The sequence below is a fragment of the Entelurus aequoreus genome, linkage group LG01 (assembly GCF_033978785.1).
Source record: "Entelurus aequoreus isolate RoL-2023_Sb linkage group LG01, RoL_Eaeq_v1.1, whole genome shotgun sequence".
Taxonomy (NCBI): Eukaryota; Metazoa; Chordata; class Actinopteri; order Syngnathiformes; family Syngnathidae; genus Entelurus; species Entelurus aequoreus.
In genome coordinates, this window is record NC_084731.1 from 46,511,378 (window position 1) to 46,534,143 (window position 22,766).

General features: G+C 40.8%; 2 protein-coding genes across 4 annotated transcripts in view; both read left to right on the forward strand.

Annotated features, from left to right (window-relative positions):
• Window positions 1-1,524, forward strand: part of LOC133653420 (twinfilin-2-like) — a 34,747-nt gene extending 33,223 nt beyond the window's left edge. The window contains exon 12 of the mRNA XM_062052655.1: window positions 1,357-1,524. Within this exon, the coding sequence (XP_061908639.1) occupies window positions 1,357-1,524 (168 nt within the window). The remainder of the gene's footprint in view (window positions 1-1,356) is intronic.
• A 2,026-nt stretch (window positions 1,525-3,550) lies between these two features.
• On the forward strand, window positions 3,551-22,686 carry LOC133653538 (cytokine-inducible SH2-containing protein-like). Of its 3 annotated transcripts, none has more exons than XM_062052932.1 (4): window positions 3,551-3,633; window positions 3,917-3,989; window positions 4,117-4,267; window positions 19,603-22,686. In XM_062052932.1, exons 3-4 carry the CDS (start codon window positions 4,129-4,131, stop codon window positions 20,121-20,123), a joined length of 660 nt encoding a protein of 219 aa, XP_061908916.1. In that variant the 5' UTR covers window positions 3,551-3,633; window positions 3,917-3,989; window positions 4,117-4,128; the 3' UTR covers window positions 20,124-22,686. The 3 variants fall into 3 exon arrangements, with proteins under 3 accessions (XP_061908916.1, XP_061908924.1, XP_061908906.1); XM_062052940.1 differs by lacking the exon at window positions 3,551-3,633 and having other exon boundaries at window positions 3,662-3,989; window positions 19,603-19,756; window positions 19,835-22,686; XM_062052922.1 differs by lacking the exon at window positions 3,551-3,633 and having other exon boundaries at window positions 3,662-3,989.
• Window positions 22,687-22,766: the final 80 nt, after the last annotated feature.

Genomic DNA, 22,766 nt, shown 5'->3' on the forward strand with positions numbered 1-22,766 from the left:
TGTCACCTAGTGGCAGCATGTAGATCAGTGGTTCTTAACCTTATTGGAGGTACCGAACCCCACCAGTTTCATATGCACATTCACTGAACCCTTCTTTAGTGAAAAATGTAATGTTTAATTTTTTTTGTTCAAATTCAAGACAAAGTTATGTTTTTTTTTTACCAGTGCACAAAATGAACCGTGCATGAACATCACCTTGTTCAAAGAACAAAACCAACACAGTGCATGAACTCACAACAAATTACACACCAGCAAATCAGATGGAAAATTAGAGGGAACATTGTTTGGGGGTATCCATAATACTTAGACTTAGACTTCCTTTTTATTGTCATTCAAATGTTAACTTTACAGTACAGATACGCCGATAGGGAGAAGATTTTATTTACACGATTGATTGATTGAATGAGACTTGTATTAGTAGATTGCAAAGTACAGTACATATTCCGTACAATTGACCACTAAATGTTAACACCCGAATACGTTTTTTAACTTGTTTAATTAAGTCGGGGTCCACGTTAATCAATTCATGAGTCTGGTGTGTCTTGACTGCTGCGGCGGAGGCTCTGCCGAACCCCGGAGGCCGACTCACCGAACCCGTAGGGTTCGATTGAACCCAGGTTAAGAACCACTGATGTAGAGGCTGAAGAGTGCAGGGCCAAGAACCAAACCCTGGGGAACTCCACACGTTACCTTAACATAGTCCGAGGTCACATTGTTATGGGAGACGCACTGCATCCTGTCAGTAAGATAGGAGTTAAACCAAGACAAGGCTAAGTCTGACATACCAATACGGGTTTTGATACACTGTAATAAAATATTCTGATCGACAGTATCGAAAGCAGCGCTAAGATCAAGAGGCATCAACATGGATGACGCATAAGAATCCATCGTTAGCAATAGATCATTAGTCATTTTTGCGACGGCTGTCCTCTATATGAAAAGAGCGTGTTTCTGTTTTTAGGGAATGTAATGAAAAATGACTCAAGAGTATCTTTGTGACAGGTATACTGTACAAATGCAAGTCAAAGATTCTCTTCTCTTCTTTGAGCTGTTTTTAAATCTACTGTCAAATTCCTCAACAAAGAGTCTTTATATTAAATCGGTTGTTAGGAATCTGCTGCTAGTTGCTCCCCAGTTATGAACGGAGTATGCAGATGACAACAACACACCATTATTATTGTGTAGTGTATTATTGTGTGTGTGTGTGTGTGTGTGTGTGTGTGTGTGTGTGTGTGTGTGTGTGTGTGTGTGTGTGTGTGTGTGTGTGTGTGTGTGTGTGTGTGTGTGTGTGTGTGTGTGTGTGTGTGTGTGTGTGTGTGTGTGTGTGTGTGTGTGTGTGTGTGTGTGTGCGCACAGATGGAGATCGATAGTGGCGACGGCCTGACAGAAGACTTCCTGTACGAGGAAGTCCATCCGATGGAGCACACCTTGAAGCAGGTGTTCGCCAAGCCCCGAGGACCTGGAGGGAAGAGGGGCAACAAACGCCTCAACAAGGGTGCAGGGGAAAATGGCGAGGAAATGTAAACACATGCTTGACATCTGTCAAGAAACTTGTTTTATTCCGAAATAAAAGACATGCTTTTATTCTGCAGAGCTCATCTGCTTGCTGTCTGCTTATCCTCAATATGTTCTTCTTCTTATCATAATTATTATTATTATGCTGTTTTTTTACATCCAGTCAGGCCTAAACTGTGCAGTTGAACAGCGTGTGAGGCTTGCTGAGAATACAATAAAATATATAACGATGTTCTTTATCCTTGTGCGTCTGTGTGGACACAACATCAATTCTATGAATAACTTGCTTCAGGGTTGTTCTCGCTCTCTCTCTCTCTTTGCGCGTGCGTGTGCATAGATTCCAGGAAGGCTCTCTACCGAGAATGTATAATTGAATCACGCTCGGGAACTTTACTGACAGCCTTCACGGGATCATCTGACATTACAATGATTTCTGACCCGCTGAAAATAAAACACACAAACATGAATATTCCAGGAACATCCCTTCTTGTAGCATCATATTAATACGTGAGTGTAGAGATAAGATAAACAGCTGTGAACAATTTTTATATCACTTTAAAGAAAACTGGTTTTGTTTGTTAGTCAAATCCAAGTAAGGAAACAACAGTTTTTTTAAAACGATTAAAAATCGTGACAAAATGATTAAAAATCGTGACAAAACGATTAAAAATCGTGACAAATCATATCATTTGTCTACTTTTAACTATTAAAACATAGGTCCAAGTGTGTAGCAGCATTAAACTGCATTAGGGCGGAGTGAGGAACGCTTTTTCAAATAAAAAAAAACATAAATATTCCAGGAACATCCTTTCTTGTATCATCATATTAATAAGTGAGTGTAAAGATAAGATAACAGCTGTGAACAATTTATGTATCACTTTAAAGAAAACTGGTTTTGTTTAAAGGGCTATAGAGCGTTTTCTATTCGGGCTCCAGTACTCTGGAATGCCCTTCCGGTAACAGTTACAGATGCTACCTCAGTAGAAGCATTTAAGTGCCATCTTAAAACTCATTTGTATACTCTAGCCTTTAAATAGACCTGCCATTTATTTTCTGCTCTGCCCCCCTCTCCTTCGTGGAAGGGGGGGGGGGCACAGATTCGGTGACCACAGATGACCCAGGGTGGACCACTCATCTGTGTATCAGCTGGGGACGTGTCTGCGCTGCTGACCTGTCTCCACTCAAGATGATCTCCTGCTGGCCCCACTATGGACTGGACTCTCACAATATTATGCTAGATCCACTCGACGTCCATTGCACCGGTCGCTCGGGGGGGTCCCACATCTGCGGTCCCCACATCTGCGGTCCCCTCCAAGGTTTCTCATTGTTATCCCAATCGGGTTGAGTTTTTGAGTTTTTTCTTGTCCTGATGTGGGATCTGAGCCGAGGATGTCGTTGTGGCTTGTGCAGCCCTTTGAGACAGTCGTGATTTAGGGTTATATAAGTAAACATTGATTTAATCAATTAGGCTGATTGGCAACACTAAATTGGCCCTAGTGTGTGAATGTGAGTGTGAATGTTGTCTGTCTATCTGTGTTGGCCCTGCGATGAGGTGGCGACTTGTCCAGGGTGTACCCCGCCTTCCGCCCGATTGTAGCTGAGATAGGCTCCAGCGCCCCCCGCGACCCCGAAGGGAATAAGCGGTAGAAAATGGATGGATGGATGGATGATTTAATCAAGTCAAATCCAAGTAAGGCAACACCAAATTTTTTTAAACGTTTAATAATCGTGACAAATATATTTTTTTAAACACCCCTGATATATATGTATTTATATTTATGTATCTCTCTCTCTCTCTCTCTCTCTCTCTCTCTCTCTCTCTCTCTCTCTCTCTCTCTCTCTCTCTCTCTCTCTATATATATATATATATATATATATATATATATATATATATATATATATATATATATATATATATATATATATATATATATATATATATATATATATATATATATTTATATATATATATATATATATATATATATATATATATATATAGTGTGTAGCAGCATTAAACTGCATTAGGCGGAGTGAGGAACAAAAACATTGCCGGAACTGCCACGACGCTTTTTCAAATTAAAAGACGGAAATCGGAACCATAAAAGACACGACAAGGTAGCCATGAAAACCATAGATGAAAACGGCAGTGGTGGTGGAAGTTTTTGTGAAGATCAACATGGTCATAACGCTGTTAATTCTTTTTTTTAAATTAAGGCTGTGTTTTGTTCTTATTTTGTGTTTCACGCGGGGGGTTGTGCTTGTGCTAACAACGGCGAGCTTTGCTGGCAGCGGCTGGCTGGCGACCCGCGTGTCAGCAGCAGTGAAACACAAAACCTCCCAGAAAGCAGATTCCGAGAATCTAACAGCTTGAACCCAACTAACTCACTTTGTTTTCCAGGCTGAGCGTCAGTGCGTCAGAAGCCGCACAGCACATTTGCCTCAGTCTTTATGAGGAGTTTTGCTCAATCCAGGTAAGATTGTGCTCTATTTCTATTTTAAATGTTATTTATGTTCAGCAGTGGACTATTTTGTGTAATGTGTTGCTTTGGCGGTGCCTTTAAATCTCTTTTTATACGTTTTATATGTGCTGAATTCCAGGTCACATCAGACATGGTTGCCCCGGCTGTGACCATGGTCCATCGTCTGGACCAAGGTCCATGTTGTCCACATCGTCCCCACCAGCCCCCCTTGGACCTAGGAGAGGATCTTTCCTGCATCACCGCCACCTTCCAGTATTTACACACCTCAGGTACTGTGACATTTCTAGTTTGGTGTGGAGTGGCGGGGACGATAAATAAATAAACAAACACAGTAGAACAGGGGTCTCGAACACTAATAGGGCCGATTGTTATTTGTCAATATAAATGTATCAGAATTAATCTCATGATATTATACAATTAATTGCTGCGCATTTGATTATTATATTTGTATATAATAATCTGTAAAAACACTAAAAAAATTTAATTTTTCAGTAAAAAAAAAAAGAAGCTAGCACTGTAAAAATTACAATGGTTTTTACAGCATATTACTGTAAATGGAAATACGGTACTGTAGTTGTTTTTTTACTGTAAAATCTAATGTAATTTCTACAGTGTACAATTTGACGAATAACTTGCTTTGATATAACTCAAGCAGATATGTATGTTGTTTGAATTTTAAAAAGTTTGAAATTAATGATAGTATTATATTTGTTGCATTATTAGATAATAAAGTTTAAAATATACTCAATAGCATGCAATACATGTATTTCTGTCTGTCACAATGAAAAGATGACATTTAGTAAATTATAAAATGCTTTGACTCGTATTATTTCAGGGCTTTTGTGGGCCACATTAAAAATATGGCGGGGCAAATCTGGCCCCCGGGCCTTGAGTTTGACACATGTGCAGTAGAACAAAATCTGTTCCAGGACACTGATCTGCTTTTGATGTGTGCATCTTTGGACTGGATTTGGTTCTGGAGCGATAATACTTAGCTCTTTTTATTAACACTATTAACTGGGTATGGGTCGTTTAGGAATGTCATTTTTGGCCTCAGATCGGTGCGATTTTGAGTCCCAATTTGATACAATGACACATTTTTTTTGTCCTGTCCAGCTTCTCAGGCAAATCATATTGTTGATGTAGATGCCCATATTTGCTGTACATATTTACTTTACAAAAGAGAAGAGTAGCATACCTCGTGTGGCCTTATTTGTATTTGACTTTATTAAATGGATTTATATTATTTGGTGCAGCCGGGCCAGAGCAGGAGGGGATAGAAAGAGAAAAAAAAGGAAGCCAGAGGGGGAAATTGCAGGGACAAGAGGGGGATAAGACAGACAAAAACAACAACAGCAAACACAACAACAACAACAGAGCAACATTAGCAAATACGATATGTACAAATATGATGGTAAAAGTGATAGCAGAGAAGCAGTTAGTGAAATAAATATTAATAACAAAAAAACGACAATGAACATTATTACTGTTATGTACGGCGGGGGAAGGAGTCGACACAGCAACAGGGGTAAGCTCAACAGATTTATTGAGCTTGATGATGCGGTGGAGTGTGTATGCTACTGTGTATGTTGCAAGACTATGTGAAGCGTTACGATGAATATTACCAGTGGTTGTTGTAAGTGCGTGTTGAGTGAGAAGGCGACAAGTCCAGTAGGGTGAGGCTGGTAGGAGAATCCGTGATACAAGCGGGGGGTCCGTGGGGCTGAGAGAGGCGTCAAGAGGTCCGTGTCCAAAGTCGGGGTCGAGGATCGAGGGAGGCAGTCAGAATCCAGAGGGGTCCAGGGAAGTGAGGCGCACAGCTCACTTCCAAGGCGACGGAGGGAATTCTGAGAAAAATAAAGGAAGCGATAAGGACAAATGAGCACAAGGGCGGAAGGACATTGAGAGCGAGCAAACAAGGTGATGAGCCAGAGACTTGACGCTTATTGCAAGCAGAGGCTACGTTCCAGCGCTGGGTCTGTGGACACGCTGGCTTTTATGGGTAGTAGTGTCATCAGCAGCTGGGGTGTTGATTGGTGATTGCACACAGCTGTGCAGGCGCGTGGCAGCAGAAGCAGAGCGTGTATGGGCGTCTCCTGCGGCGCGTGCTGAGGAAAGAAAGGCTGACTGCACGCACCGTAACAATTGCGCTACAAATGGAGCAATACAAATACCAATAGAAATAGCACTATTGATAATGAATAATAACAATAATTTACCTCTATTATCAACAATAAAATTGTTTCAAATGCAACAATTAGAGATGTCCGATAATGGCTTTTTTGCCGATATCCGATATTGCGATATTGTCCAACTCTTATTTACAGATTGCGATATCAACCGATACCGATATATACAGTCGTGGAATTAACACATTATTATGCCTAATTTTGTTGTGATGCCCCGCTGGATGCATTAAACAATGTAACAAGGTTTTCCAAAATAATTCAACTCAAGTTATGGAAAAAAATGCCAACATGGCACTGCCATATTTATTATTGAAGTCACAAAGTGCATAATTTTTTTTAACATGCCTCAAAACAGCAGCTTGGAATTTGGGACATGCTGTCTTTCTGAGAGAGCATGAGGAGGTTGAGGTGGGCAGGGTTGGGGGGGGGGGGGGGGCAGGATTGAGGTGGGTGGGGGGCTGGGGGGTAGCGGGGGTGTATATTGTAGCGTCCTGGAAGAGTTAGTGCTGGAAGGGGTTCTGGGTATTTGTTCTGTTGTGTTTATGTTGTGTTACGGTGCGGATGTTCTCCCGAAATGTGTTTGTCATTATTGTTTGGTGTTTGTTCACAGTGTGGGACATATTTGTAAAAGTGTTAAAGTTGTTTATACGGCCACCCTCAGTGTGACCTGTATGGCTGTTGACCAAGTATGTATTGCATTCACTTGTGTGTGTGAAAAGCCGTAGATATTATGTGACTGGGTGGGCACGCAAAGGCAGTGCCTTTAAGGTTTATTGACGCTCTGTACTTCTCCCTACGTCCGTGTACACAGCGGCGTTTTAAAAAGTCATAAATTTTACTTTTTGAAACCGATACCCATAATTTCCGATATTACATTTTAAAGCATTTATCGGCCGACAATATCGGCAGTCCGATATTATCGGACATCTCTAGCAACAATACATATATGTAATGATAACTTGAAAAACAAAAGAAAGCAAATAAATGGAGGGGGTGAAAGAGAAGCGAACTCTATAAACCTTGTAGATTGTTATAATAACAAAAGGTTAAAGGCCTACTGAAATGAATTTTTTTTATTTAAACGGGGATAGCAGATCTATTCTATGTGTCATACTTGATCATTTCGCGATATTGCCATATTTTTGCTGAAAGGATTTAGTATAGAACAACGACGATAAAGATCGCAACTTTTGGTATCTGATAAAAAAAAGGCTTGCCCCTACCGGAAGTAGCGTGACGTAGTCAGTTGAACATATACGCAAAGTTCCCTATTGTTTACAATGATGGCCGCATGAAGTGAGAGAGATTCGGACCGAGAAAGCGACAATTTCCCCATTAATTTGAGCGAGGATGAAAGATTTGTGGATGAGTAAAGTGCAAGTGAAGGACTAGTGGGGAGTTGAAGCTATTCAGATAGGGAAGATGCTGTGAGAGCCGGGGGTGACCTGATATTCAGCTGGGAATGACTACAACAGTAAATAAACACAAGACATATATATACTCTATTAGCCACAACACAACCAGGCTTATATTTAATATGCCACAAATTAATCCTGCATAAAAACACCTACGTGTTTGTTATGCTAGCTCCTAGCTCCTCTCCTAGCTCCATAGAACACGCCAATACAATTCAAACACCTGATCAACACACACAATCACTCAGCCCAAAAGACAGTTCACCTAACCCAATGTTCATAAAGCTTATATATTTTTAAAAAGTTACGTACGTGACGCTTACATACGGTCAAGCTATCAAATGTTTAGCAGCCAAGGCTGCATACTCACGGTACCTGGTATTCAGCTGGGAATGACTAAAACAGTAAATAAACACAAGACATATATTTACTCTATTAGCCACAACACAACCAGGCTTATATTTAATATGCCACAAATTAATCCTGCATAAAAACACCTACGTCTTTGTTATGCTAACTCCTAGCTCCTATGCTAGCTCCTAGCTCCATAGAACACGCCAATACAATTCAAACACCTGATCAACACACACAATCACTCAGCCCAAAAGACCGTTCACCTAACCCAAGGTTCATAAAGCTTATATATTTTTAAAAAGTTACGTACATACGCAAAAAAAAAGTTGCGCACATACGGTCAAGCGATCAAATGTTTAGAAGCCAAAGCTGCATACTCACGGTAGCACGTCTGCGTCTTTGTCATCCAAATCAAAGTAATCCTGGTAAGAGTCTGTGTTGTCCCAGTTCTCTACAGGCGTCTGTGTATCGAAGTCAAAAGTCCTCCTGGTTAGAGTCTCTGTTATCCGAGTTCTTCCATCTTGACTGCATCTTTCGGGAATGTAAACAAAGACGCGCCGGCTGTGTACTGTTGTTGCTGACTTCGTTCGAAAAATACGTCCGTTTCGCACCGACAACTTTCTTCTTTGCTTGCTCAGCTTCTTTCTCCATAATGCAATGAACATAATTGCAACAGATTCACGAACACAGATGTCCAGAATACTGTGGAATTATGAAATGAAAACAGAGCTTTTTTGTATCGTATTCAATGGGGAAGGCATACCTCTGTTCCCCGGGCTACGTCACGCGCATACGTCATCCTCAGAGGCGTTTCGAACCGGAAGTTTAGCGGCAAATTTAAAATGTCACTTTATAAGTTAACCCGGCCGTATTGGCATGTGTTATAATGTTAAGATTTCATCATTGATATATAAACTATCAGACTGCGTGGTCGGTAGTAGTGGGTTTCAGTAGGCCTTTAAGCTTGGTCAGTGTCTGACACATTTAATAAAGCATATATTATCAAATATAGAATTTGCCAGTATTGTTGCAAATCACACGATGTTGTGGTATTGAAGGTACCATTTTTTTTAACCAAATAAAGTGGCTAATGCACAATAAGTAAACAAAAATGTTTGGCTTCCATTCAGATTGCCTTTAAAGCTTTCATGTGTCCACAGGCTTACTCCTTGAGTTTGTAAACAATAAACCAAAAATTATTGTGTGATAATAAGAAAAAGAAAAATCACTTATATACTGATACCATACTAGGTATCGATAGTATCGACATTTGGCGTTTCTACAAAGTGTTTTGAGAGCAGCCAGCCTAAAATGCGGGTGTCAGGGACAAACGCGGAAAGAGATTTTGACAACAAAGTTCTAAAGCTTAGTGATGTATCAGATATATCAGATTGTAGGTGGGTTTTTTTACCCTTCTCGTTCATATTTGGCTGTTTGTTGCATTTTTGTTGCGTTTCGCTTGATTGTAATATATGTGGATGGAGAGGGGGTGTGACGTTCATATGTTGTCAATATTCAGTGTTTTATCGTTCATAGTTAATATTGTAAATCACATATTCTTTATTTTCATGTACATTCTGGGTGTCTCATTCAGTAAAAAAGGTAAAATTCCATTCCGTTTTTGAAGGCGGTCTGTCATAACGTTTTTAGCATTCAATAAGACATTATTGTGAGTTTTTGTATTAGTGTTCTTAAAAATAGATATACCGGCCCCCAGACACATTTTTTTGTCTAAATTTGGCCCCCGAGTCAAAATAATTGCCCAGGCCTGCTTTAGCGGTTAGCTTCTTGTGTCACCCTGCTCGATGTGTGTGTAGCATACTTAGCCTCTCGTCCTCCGGTGATAACAATATATGGACAAAATTTAATTCATCATCTGCCATTAGTATCTTAGAAGCAGATATAGTACATAATAACTCAAGCAAAAACTACTCTTTTGTATCCTTTGGTTTTCGACCTAAAAGTCCTCCTGTGTGTCTGAATTAGTCAAATTTACAACAACAACAAAACTATTATTTTGTGAAAATGAAAATACTGATTTCATGACTCTAGTATCGATCATACACTGACACTACCATTTGCAGCCCTTTGAGACACTCGTGATTTAGGGCTATATAAGTAAACTTTGATTGATTGATATGGACACCACCAATTCATGTATCGGTCTGATCCTCTTTTTACATGTCCTGTACTGACTGTGACAATGCTCGACACTAACAGTTTTGTCATTCTCTTTGTAACTCTTACGAATCTACTTATTAATTTCCTGTTAATAACTGCTTAGTCATGTCTACACTTCTTAAACGTAACTCAGCACTTATTTATTCTGCTGTTTGAAGCTTGGTTAGATTAGCTTGCCTGCTCCTGGCTTTCTCTCGGTGTGTAACATTTTTAGCCTCGTCCTCCAGTGATAATGGTACTTGTTGATACTTAAGATACAAAAAATGTTGGTAATTTGCCGTAATCATGGTGATTATTAATATCTTAAGGGAGCGGCTCCCAGAGGTGTGGACTCAAGACACATGACTTGGACTCGAGTCAGACTCGAGTCATGAATTTGATGACATTAGACTCGACTTGACAAAATGTAAAGAGACTTGCAACTCGACTTAGACTTTAACATCAATGACTTGTGACTTCACTTGGACTTGAGCCTTTTGACTTGACAAGACTTGCTACTTTCCCCAAAACCCAAAGATTAAAAAGTTATTCAGGAGCGCTCTGTATCATTCATTGTGTACGTGTGTGTGTGTGTGTTAGCGTGTGTGCTGTCAGTACAAAATCCAATCAAATTAGATCCACGTTGTTTTCATCCGACAGCATTCATCCAATCAAATTGCAGGACAGCCAATGAAGAAGAGCTGTCAAACAACTCGCCAGTGAGAAAAAATTATTCCAAAGATAGTTTTGTTCGGGTATAAAAACTACGAGGTGGTCAACAAAAAACGTATTGCAGTATGCAAAACATGCGGTTCGAAGATTACAGACGGAGACTCAACAACTTCCAACTTTGTTCGACATTTGAGATTGCACAAAGAAGGGTAAGTTTTGAATGTAAGCTAACGTTTATTGGATAAGTAACGTAACTTTTATTTGCTGTGTAGTTAACTTAACACGGCAATCTGTTGCGTCCACTGCAGTTCGCTACCTTATTCATACTTTTTGTGAAGTGATTTTTCTGAAGCAGGGTTGCATGAAGTACCTACACATAACGTTACGTTAGTCAATGTATCACACACAGTAATGTAACGTTAGACGGCGGTCAGCAGCACCGCGTATTTTAGCCACCTACAAAAAGACAAACATAGTCAAATAAAGGTCAGTTAAAATGTATACTATATTAAGAATATGTGTACATTTTGCATAGGGCCCTGACATCTAAAATGTTCAACTCTGTTCATTGTTATGTTCATGTATTTGTTATGTTTTTCATGTGTACGCACACATAAACACATACAGTATGAGATGAGATCAATGAGAGAAGGTAAGAACAGGATAGAAACTGCTGTGGAACTAGTTACAATGCAATATGCCATGGAAATACAATGTTAACACTTTTGTGCAAATAAGTACAGTTGCACTTGTTTTTTCAAATGTATTTTAAAGGTTAAAAATGATGAAGTGCTGAAATGTAGTATGGATCTTGGAATGCTAAATGTTGGTATAGTTAGGAGTTGGCATACTTCCAAGAGGGTACAAAGTGACAAAATCGATGATTTATAGCTCTAAATATACAACATTAGCTAAAATGCTTGCATGAAAAAGTTTGCAAGCTAACAGGGGGAAAGGCTTACATACTTCTAAGATGGCATCAAGTAATGAAATACATGTTTGTTAGGTTACAACGTATAGAATTTGCAGAATTGCAAACATAAAATGTTAGCACGTTAATGTTAGCACGTTAATGTTAGCATGTCGAAATGTGAACAGCTAGCATACATTCAAGATTATGCCTGGTAGCAAAATACATGTTTATTAGGTTACAACGTATAGAATTTACAGAATTGCAAGCATAAAATGTTAGCACATTAATGTTAGCACGTTAATGTTAGCATGTCAAAATGTGAACAGCTAGCATACATTTAAGACGATGCCTGGTAGCAAAATACATGTTTATTAGGTTACAAGGTATACAATTTGCAGAATTGTAAGCATAATAGTTTAGCACAGTAAAGTTAGCACGTTAATGTTAGCATGTCGACATGTGAACAGCTAGTTTACATCCAAGATGATGCCTGATAGCAAAATACACGTTTATTAGGTTACAACGTATACAATTTGCAGAATTGCAAGCATAACATTTTAGAACAGTAATGTTAGCACGTTAATGTTAGCATGTCGAAATGTGAACAGCTAGTTTACATCCAAGACGATGCTTGGTAGCAAAATACATGTTTATTACATTACAACGTATACAGAATTGCAAGCATAAAATGTTAGCACAGAAATGTTAGCACGCTAATGTTAGCATGTCGAATTATGAACAGCTGGCATATGTCTAAGATGATGCCTGGTAGCAAAATACATGATTATTAGGTTAAAAAGTACACATTTAATTACAATGCTAGAAAAGCGCTATATAAATCTAATCTAACCCATTATAATACTTTAAAAAAAGAAATAGCATTTCCAACAAATGTGCAAAAAAACAACTTCTTACTTGAGTTGTAATGTTTGATGCTCATAATTCCATCATTCTTACGAGTGTACTGACCAGCCAGTTCTTTGGTGCATGTTTTCTCCACCTGCACAAGAGCAAGAACTGCAGTGACGTGTGATGCTTTGCCAAGGTCTCATGTGACAAGATGCGTGTGACGCCTGTGTGGGTTCTGGGTATTTGTAATCATCCATCCTGTGTACCGCGTATCCTTCAAAGGGAGCGGCAGTGGAAAGCTACGCCTTGCAGCTATCAGCAGCTGTCCATGACAGTACACACGTTTCCATTATGCGGGCGTCTACCAGGAATTGAACTCTGCCAGCTGCGTGCATGGTTATACTACCAAACTTTTTTCACCAAGTACCACCTCAGAAAACACTTGGCTCTCCAAGTACCACCATAATGACCAACATTAAAATACAGTAGCGTAGTAGGCTCATGCATTCAATAAAAACAAGGCAGATGTTTAATTTAACAAGTACTGTATATGGGTTATATGTATATGGGTTATACTTGTATAGCGCTTTTCTACCTTCAAGGTACTCAAAGCGCTTTTACACTATTTCATACTTGCCAACCTTGAGACCTCCTAATTCGGGAGATTTGGGGGGCGGGGCCGGGGGGCGGGGGGAGAAGTATATTTTTAGCTAGAATTCACTGAAATTCAAGTATTTCTTATATATATATATATATATATATATATATATATATATATATATATATATATATATATATATATATATATATATATATATATATATATATATATATATATATATAAATAAAATATATACTTGAATTTCTTTTATATATATATATATATAAATAAAATATATACTTGAATTTCAGTGAATTCTAGCGCTATATATATATATATATATATATATATGTATTTTATTATACATATATACATATAAATAAAATAAATACTTGAATTTCAGTGTTCATTTATTTACACATATACACACACATAAAACTCCTCTCTACTCATTGTTGTATTTGAAAGTGCAATGCTTTACAGCCAGTAGCACAGCCTTTGAAGGAGCGTATGTATGTGCAGTGTAATATTCTGGGTTGGAGTCAATAACCAGGCGAGGTGACGAAGTTACGTCTCTTTACTTCATACTTCAGAACCAACTCCCACACTTGCCGTCAGGGTGCGCAATACAACGTAAACCGTTGGCCAACCAAAAAGTAACCACAGAACACTATACGGCAGACCTGGGCATTCTGCAGCCCGCGGGCCACATCCGGCCCATTGTGCGTCCCTGACCGGCCCGCGTGAGGCCAATCATAAATTACAAAATACATTTTAAAAAGTATCTATGTCGAGTGTGCAATACAACGGTGCTGCTTTTGTTTTGAAAAGCGTTATTTGCATTACTTCCGTGTGGACGTATGCGCGTGCGTGATTGTGAGTGAATGTGAACAGTTGCAATCACCAATTACAAAATAAAGTTGAAAAAACTTTATTTACAACTGTGTTGCTCTTATTTTGAAAAGTGTTATTTATGGGCGTATGTCCGTGTGTAACCTATGAGTGAAGGTGCACAGCGACAAGTGATGCACGGTTTACACCCGAGATGCTAAAAAGAGAAAAGTTGATGACGAATGCCGTGTTTTCAACAAGACATGGACTGCCAAGCAACGTTCCCTCTAAGGTGCGCGCCTGCGCAGTTGCGCACTGCTCAAGTGTCCTCTGCGCACAGCAAATATATGCCGTGCACCAAATCAAATCCCATCTGAATTCTAAACAAAATAAACACATTTATTCTGTGTAATTTTGCAATGCAACTTTGAGTGACAGTGACAACAAGCGGCCCTAACGGTGTTCGTCAACACCGTTCAATTGAACACTGTTCAATTATTGTAACGTCTATCGAGATGCTTCGAGGCCAGGAATTATATCGATCACTTTATTGAGCAAAACTGTTTATATTCGGCCATAACCACACCAAAAACATGAGTAAAACACTTCTATCTCGAAAAACTAGTCATTTTCTGCCGTACAAACCAGGCCAAAACCAACTTGTCATCTGTCACCAACACGCGCATACCACTAAGCCACTGGTGCGTTTATGGCCACACAAAAAGTCGGACAACTCAAACACCACACAAAGTTACACTATGACTCCTCAGTCATACGTGTGCTTATTTTACTGTCATTTATTATTAATGTTAATTTATTTGTATTAATCATGGAATGCTGTTACTAGAGAAAGTTAAAGGAATGCACACTTCATCCTATGCTTACATTTCATTGTGCAACATGAGGATGTTTAAGGGGAACTAAATGTGATCTCTGAAAGGGGTACAAATTATTTCCAAAGCAGTGCTTTTGGTATAAAGTTAAGTTAGGTTAAATGAAAGTATTATTATTATAATTATTATTATTATTGTTATTATTTATCTTACGGTATATATCAAAAATAATATTGAGCAAAATATAATTGAAATATTGTCGATGTGGTCCTCCAGCAGTGCTCGAGTTGCTCATGCGGCCCCCGGTAAAAATGAATTGCCCACCCCTGCTGTACGGTATAGTGTTCTGTGGTTACTTTTTGGTTGGCCAAGCGGACGTGACGACAGGCTGACCTCACTCAGGTCCGCACGGACCTGGAGGGGGCGTGCCTTAAGTCCGGCTGGAAAATTGGGAGAAATTCGGGAGAATGGTTGTCCCGGGAGATTTTCGGGAGAGGCACTGAAATTCGGGAGTCTCCCGGAAAATTCGGGAGGGTTGGCAAGTATGCACTATTTCCACATTCACCCATTCACACACTGATGGCGGGAGCTGCCATGCAAGGCCCTAACCACGACCCATCAGGAGCAACGGTGAAGTGTCTTGCTCAAGGACACAACGGACGTGGCGAGGTTGGTACACTGCAAAAAGTCAGTTTTCAAAAAGAAAAAAAAAAAAAGAAAAAATTAGGGGTATTTCATTTGAACTAAGCAAAATGATCTGCCAATAGAACAAGAAAATTTGGCTTGTCAAGACTTTCCAAAACAAGTCAAATTAGCTAACCTCAATGAACCCAAAAATACCTTAAAATAAGTATATTCTCACTAATAACAACTGTACTACTATATGAGTACGTATTTTCTATTGTTTCATTGAAAATAAAACAGCAAAGTCCATTTGGCTGTCATCTGTTTTAATTATGAGACACAATTGTGTCAAAGTCATGATTTTTTTTTACATGCTTAAAATAAAAAATTATTACTTTAAAAAAGTAGTTTTATACTTGTGAGTGTTGATGACACAGCTTTGCAACAGTTGATATTCTAGGTTCAAGCATGTTTTACTCAATATAGGTCATAAAATCTCAGCAACAAGCCGTAATATCTTACTGAGATAATTTAGGACCAAAACACTTAAAACAAGTAAAACACTCTAACATAAAATCTGCTTAGTGAGAAAAATTATCTTATCAGACAGAAAATAAGCAAATATCTGTGACGATCGGTCACTTCATTTCTGTTTGTCTCCTTGGTTTTTGTATTACTTCCGGTCAGTGCTCTTATTTTGTTAAATTTCCTGTTCCGCGGAGCACTGTTTTCTCCTCACCTGCCGTTGATTGGCAGCCGGTCCACACCTGCTGCCAATCAGCATATGTCTATTTATGTTTTCGCTGGAGCACTCCTCAGTGCTCGATGATAGACTTCTATGTTTGGAACAATTCTGCAAGACTGCTTTATTTTCTGTTTATGTTAATTAAAATCATCTTACCTGCACATCCCCCTCCTGGTTCTTGCATCTTGGGGACACACAAACTGCAGCCATGCGAGTTCCTCACAGTATCATCGAGCCAGAATGCTGTGTCCTCGCGAGAACCCCTGTCGGCGACGCACAGCCGACGTTCTGGACCGCACAATTCATAGAGGACTTGAACGCCGGGTTTGTGCGGTCCCAGCCCACAGCAGGCTCGGACCTTCTCCCTCCGCCTCGACCGCCGGTTCCGGCTCTCCGACCGGCGCGGCCACCGCCGCCTTCCCTCCTCCCGGCTAGGCCGCCGGCTCCGGCTCTCCGACCGGCGCGGCCACCGCCGCCATCTTCCCCGTCGCCTGCTGTGCGTCCTGTCCCGGCTCCACGGCAATCGCCTGTGCCGGCGCGTCGACCTCCGGTTCCCACACCGCGTCTTACGCCGGTCGCAGCCCCGCGTCTTACGCCGGTCGCGGCGCCACGACGACCAACACCGGCTGAGCACCCAGCACCCGTTCCTGCTCCAAGGCAGCTTCCAGCAGCTGCACCACGGCTGCTATCCCTTCCAGCACCCGCTCGTCCTGCCAGTCCGGCGAAGGCTCCAGTGGAGCCTTCCATGATGTCCCTCCTGGCCTCCTGCTGGGACTCGGCGAGGGACGTGTCTTTTTCCCTCCTCCTGGCCCCCTACCGCCCGTCCCTGGTTTTCGCACCGGGGGACATCAACAACCCGGAACTCCTTCTCCCTGTGGTGGACGGCGTCTGGCATCCGCCTACTGGAGGGGGGGCTACTACCAGCAGCAGTGCAGCCAAGCACACGCCGCTGTCATCCCCGCCATCGTCTCCTCCCACGGAGACATCGCCGCCACCTTCATCTTCCCAGGCGCGCCTTCCCACGGCGCAGACATCTTCCGCGTCACCGGCGGGACACTGCACGGTGCCGCCATCGAAGACTCCTCCCATGGCGCTGTCGTCATCGTCGCCGCCGGCTGTGCGACCTCCTCATCCGCCAAAGACGCGGCGGTGTTATGGACTTCCTCCGCGCTGTTTGCCGCGATCTGCAGAACCTGCGTGTGGACCTTTGCAGCTGTTGGTGCTCAGGTACCACGCGCTTCCGCCTCCTTGTCGGCCACTAATGTGGCCGTTCCGCGGTCGCCCACCTCGCCAGTGGCAGCGGCGTTCAACGCGTCGCCGCCACCTGACGCTCCCTCGCTGGCTGCGAGGACATTTGGCCTGGCGACCCTCCACCAACTCCTCCCTCCACCCTCCCGTAATTTTTGGACTTTTTACATGATTGTTTCCAGGGAACATCTGGAATCTGTTCCTTGAGGGGGGGGGGTCCGGTGACGATCGGTCACTTCATTTCTGTTTGTCTCCTTGGTTTTTGTATTACTTCCGGTCAGTGCTCTTATTTTGTTAAATTTCCTGTTCCGCGGAGCACTGTTTTCTCCTCACCTGCCGTTGATTGGCAGCCGGTCCACACCTGCTGCCAATCAGCATACCGTATTTCCTTGAATAGCCGCAGGGGCGTTAATTAATTTAAAACCTCCTGTCACACCTGCGTTTACCGGAAACCGGCGGGATGGCCGTGCATGCGGTAATTATTTTAAAACCTCTTCTCACTCCGGCGTTTACCAAAAGGAATCCATAAAATTTAGGCGTGCGCTTTGAGTGTGATGTAAGCATACCATCATGAAAAGCACATTTAATTAACAAAAACGTTATTATGGTCTTACCTGTACTTATAAATGGAGTCCATTTGCAGCTCCTTCTGACCAAAAGCATCGATAACTTGTTTATAGAAGTCTTCCTTATTTTCTTTCTTCAGTTTTAAAAGTCTCTGTTTCGATGGAGATATTCCTTTAATTATTACCTCCTGCTTCGATTGAAAGTCCAGTTTAGAAAACTGTTTTATTTTAGATACCTGTATGTGATCCTCCATGTTAGAAGTTCAGGCAGAGGGAAAAAATAAATCTCTTGCTGCGTGTGTTCACTTCTTCTGCAGTACAGGAAGTCGCAAGAAGGATCACTAGCGCGGCAGCGCCCTCTACCACCAGGAGGCGGGAGTGATTTAATGACTTATACAGTATTTCACACACGCAGCTACGGTATATTAATAAAACATAGCTGCTTACTGTTCTCTTTAGCATACTGTACCGGTATTCAATAGCTTGAACCTTAAATCCTACTGAAAAGCTCTTTATCTTTTTTCCTTTGTGCGATAGTAAACTACTGAAATCAGCTTCCTCCATTTTGAAAAGGAGGACAGATGCGTCACTCGTGACGTAACGAATTTGACCCGGTGGAAGTTCTAGCCATATGCTAAATATTTTGCGAAACGAGTTTGACCCGGCGAAAATTATAGACATGCGATAATAAAATTAATATTTTGCGAAACGAATTTGATCCAGCTTCAATAATAAACCGGCGATAAGGCCAAGCATGCGTTAATTATTTTGAGAAACGAGTTTGACCCGGCAGTAATTCTAGACGTGCGAATACTATATTCCCTGCGCCAATTCAAGGAAATACGGTATGTCTATTTATGTTTTCGCTGGAGCACTCCTCAGTGCTCGATGATAGACTTCTATGTTTGGAACAATTCTGCAAGACTGCTTTATTTTCTGTTTATGTTAATTAAAATCATCTTACCTGCACATCCCCCTCCTGGTTCTTGCATCTTGGGGACACACAAACTGCAGCCATGCGAGTTCCTCACAATATCACCTTTATTTGAGATATTTAATCTTACTTAGATTTCAGTTTTTGCAGTGTAGAAGGTGGAGATTGAACCAGGAGCCCTCAGGTTGCTGGCACAGCCACTCTCCCAACTGCGCCACGCCATCCCCATATATTTAATAATGCTGCTCAGTGGCCTTGTGGTTAGAGTGTCCGCCCTGAGATTGGTGGGTCGTGAGTTCAAACCCCGGCCGAGTTATACCAAAGACTATAAAAAAAAAAATGGGACCCATTACCTCCCTGCTTGGCACTCAGCATCAAGGGTTGGAATTGGGGGATAAATCACCAAATAATTCCCGGGCGTGGCCACGGCTGCTGCTCACTGCTCCCCTGTGGGGATGGGTCAAATGCAGAGGATAATTTCACCGCACCTAGTGTGTGTGTGACAATCATTGGCACTTTAACTTTAATGTTGGCCATTGTACCATTGCACACAATGCACAGACATCATCAACAATGACACTTCATATACAGTACAAATTAACAGACTTCTTTGGCATCGAAACAGGAGTTCAGAACAGTCTCATTACAAATATGTTTTCTATCATTGCAGGCTGGTACTGGGGCTCCATCTCGGCGAGTCAGGCCCGGAGTACACTCCTGACAAAGTCGGAAGGCACCTTTCTGGTGCGGGACAGCAGTCACCCTCAGTACATGCTGGCGCTGTCAGTGATGACCCACTGCGGCCCGACCAGCGTCCGAATAAAGTACAACAAGGGCGCCTTCTGGCTGGACTCCCTCAGTCCCGAGCTGCCTAACCTGCTGTCCTTTCCCGACGTCCTCAGCCTCATACAGCACTACTCCCGCTCGGGACACACGCCGCAAGGCCCGGCGGCGTCCATCGAGGACAATCCCCTTTCTACAGGAAAATCGGACGCCGCCCAGCGCCCTCCGGGTACTGATGACAATGGCGTGTTGCTGAAGCTGCTGCGGCCTCTTCACAGGCCGGACACTTTCCCGTGTTTGCAGCACCTGGCGCGGCTCGCCATCAACAGAAATACAAACTGTCCCGACCAGTTGCCGCTCCCAAACCCTCTCCTGGACTACTTGCATGATTACCCTTTCCACATATGAGGGTCTCAGAGGCAGAGGCAGGGATACCCACTCAGGTCAGGTCAGGTCAGACTAAACCAAAAACTACTGTCACCCTCCACAATGTTTTTGTTTTCATTCCTTCAATATGATTTCTTTGTTTTCACATTAGGAAGATCACACAACCCGAATAATTCTAAAAACCTTGTATGGAATTTTGATTTTTGTTTCATAAGACATAAGGAAAAATGGAAAAAAGTGTTTTCAGGACATCAGTTCGTACTCTGTCCATTCAAAAAAAGAATGCCTAAGACTAAAAAAATAAAATGAATCATGGCCCACATGAGAACTTTACCTTTGCGAACGCATAGCGCAGACCTTCGTTTATTACGCCTCATACTTAGTTATTTTTATTTTACAGTGTAGGGTTGCATGTTATACAGGTACTAGTATAGTACCGCGATACTATACTCGGTACTGTACGCGGTACTGTTTAGAGGCAGTACTACCGCCTCTAAACAGTACCGGTCCCTCCAGTCATCGTCACGTCGTGTCATTGATGTTTTTACGAGCAGACGAGCATGTTCGGCAGCGCACAATCACAGAGTACTTACAAGCAGACACAAAAGGGAGAACGGACGCATTTTGGCTTAAAAACTAAAGATAAAGGTGAAGTCATAACTGAAACGCCCTCAGGAAGAGGTGCTTTAAGACATGGCTAGCTAGCTAGAAGTTAAAGTCCATCCGCAGTGTGCAGTGTTGTAGCTACTTCTAAATCACTAATCCTCGCTTCGACATATAAAGTACGTTTCTTACAAGTATCATCCCTGCTGGACGAGGAATAGCTAAACATGTTTCACCACACACCGTAGCTCACCGGTGTCACAATGTAAAAAAATGCCATGGGTGGATCTACACCTAACATCCACTGTAATGATACCAAGTACAGGAGCGTATCAGGTCAATACCACTATGACTACATCGATATTTTGTAGCATCACAAAATGTTTATTTATATTATGTTTATAAACTCAGGAAATATGTCCCTGGACACATGAGGACTTTGAATATGACCAATGTATGATCCTGTAACTACTTGGTATCGGATTGATACCTAAATTTGTGGTATAATCCAAAACTAATGTAAAGTATCCAAACAACAGAAGAATAAGTGATTATTACATTTTAACAGAAGTGTAGATAGAACATGTTGAAACGGAAAATAACCAGATATTAACAGTAAATGAACAAGTAGATTAATAATTAATTTTCTACCACATGTCCTTTATAATTTTGACAAAATAATAGAATATAAATGACACAATATGTTACTGCATACGTCAGCAGACTAATTAGGAGCCTTTGTTTGTTTACTTACTGATAAAAGAAAATTGTCTTGTATGTTCACTATTTTATTTAAGAACAAAATTGCAATAGGAAACATATGTTTAATGTACCTTAAGATGTTTTGTTAAAATAAAGCCATTTTTTGTGATGCCTTTTATTTAGAAAAGTATCGAAATACATTTTGGTACCAGTACCAAAATATTGGTAACGGGACGACACTAATACAGTGGTACCTCAGGTTAGCAGTTTAATTGGCTCTGTTTGAGTTTGAGTTTGAGTTTATTTCGAACATGCAAGCATACAACATGATACATCACAATTTCCAGTTTCTCTTTTAAACATGTTCGAAAAGGAGTAGGAAGAAGCAGAGCTTATTTAATCCTACCCCTTTTCTTTACATAACAGTTGCAAAACTTTTTGTTCACTTCCTGTTCACAATTTTTTCACAATAAACTCCATAAGTAATCACAATAAAAATAAATAAATAAATAATAGTAAGAATTTAATAATAATTGGTGAAGTAAGTCATATTTCTTGTAGTTTCCATCATATATTGTAAAAACTGGCAGATGATCACTAACGTCGGTTATAAGTAGACCACTTGTAGTGTTATTATCAAAATCATTGGTAAAAATATTATCAATACGCGTGGCACAGTGTCCTGTGATTCTGCTTGGCTTTGTGATTTTAGGATATAGACTGATGCTGTACATTGTATCAATGAAGTCATCAATAGACTTTTGCTTGTTGGGGTTCAATAAGTCAATATTAAAGTCACCACATAAGAACATTATTCTTTGACCATTGTCCATGTAAGTTGCCTTGATCCATTCTTCAAATGTTTCTATACTTGACTTAGGTGATCTATATATACAACTGATGAATATGTTTTTGCTTTTTTCCTGACATATTTCAATGGTTATACATTCTAAGATATTATCTATAGCAAATGACATGTTTTTTTTACCACTTTGTAGTTCAGGTTCTTCATCACGTACACAGCTACTCCTCCTCCATTTTTGTTGGTTCTGTTGATGTAGTTTAGTTCATATCCCTCCAGATCAAAATCTATTCCTTTTTTGTCATCAATCCATGTTTCTGTGACAGCAATCACTTTGAAGGGTTCGTTGATGTGTTCCAAAAAGTTCTTAATGTTGTTGTAATTTGCATACAAGCTTCTACTATTAAAATGAATAATTGACCATTTGTTATCACATTCAATGTTGCTATTGTATTGATCATCTGTATAATAAAAACAACTATTACTGATGTGGGAGAAAAAATTTGTACCTGGATCTATATCATTTTCCAAATCCTGGTTTTTGTGATCTTTGTTGC

Coding starts and splice junctions, on each gene's coding strand:
- LOC133653538 (XM_062052932.1), top strand. CDS start 4,129: ATGGTTGCCCCGGCTGTGACCATGGTCCATCGTCTGGACCAAGGTCCA. Junction 4,268..19,602: donor CCAGTATTTACACACCTCAG/GTACTGTGACAT, acceptor CTATCATTGCAG/GCTGGTACTGGGGCTCCATC.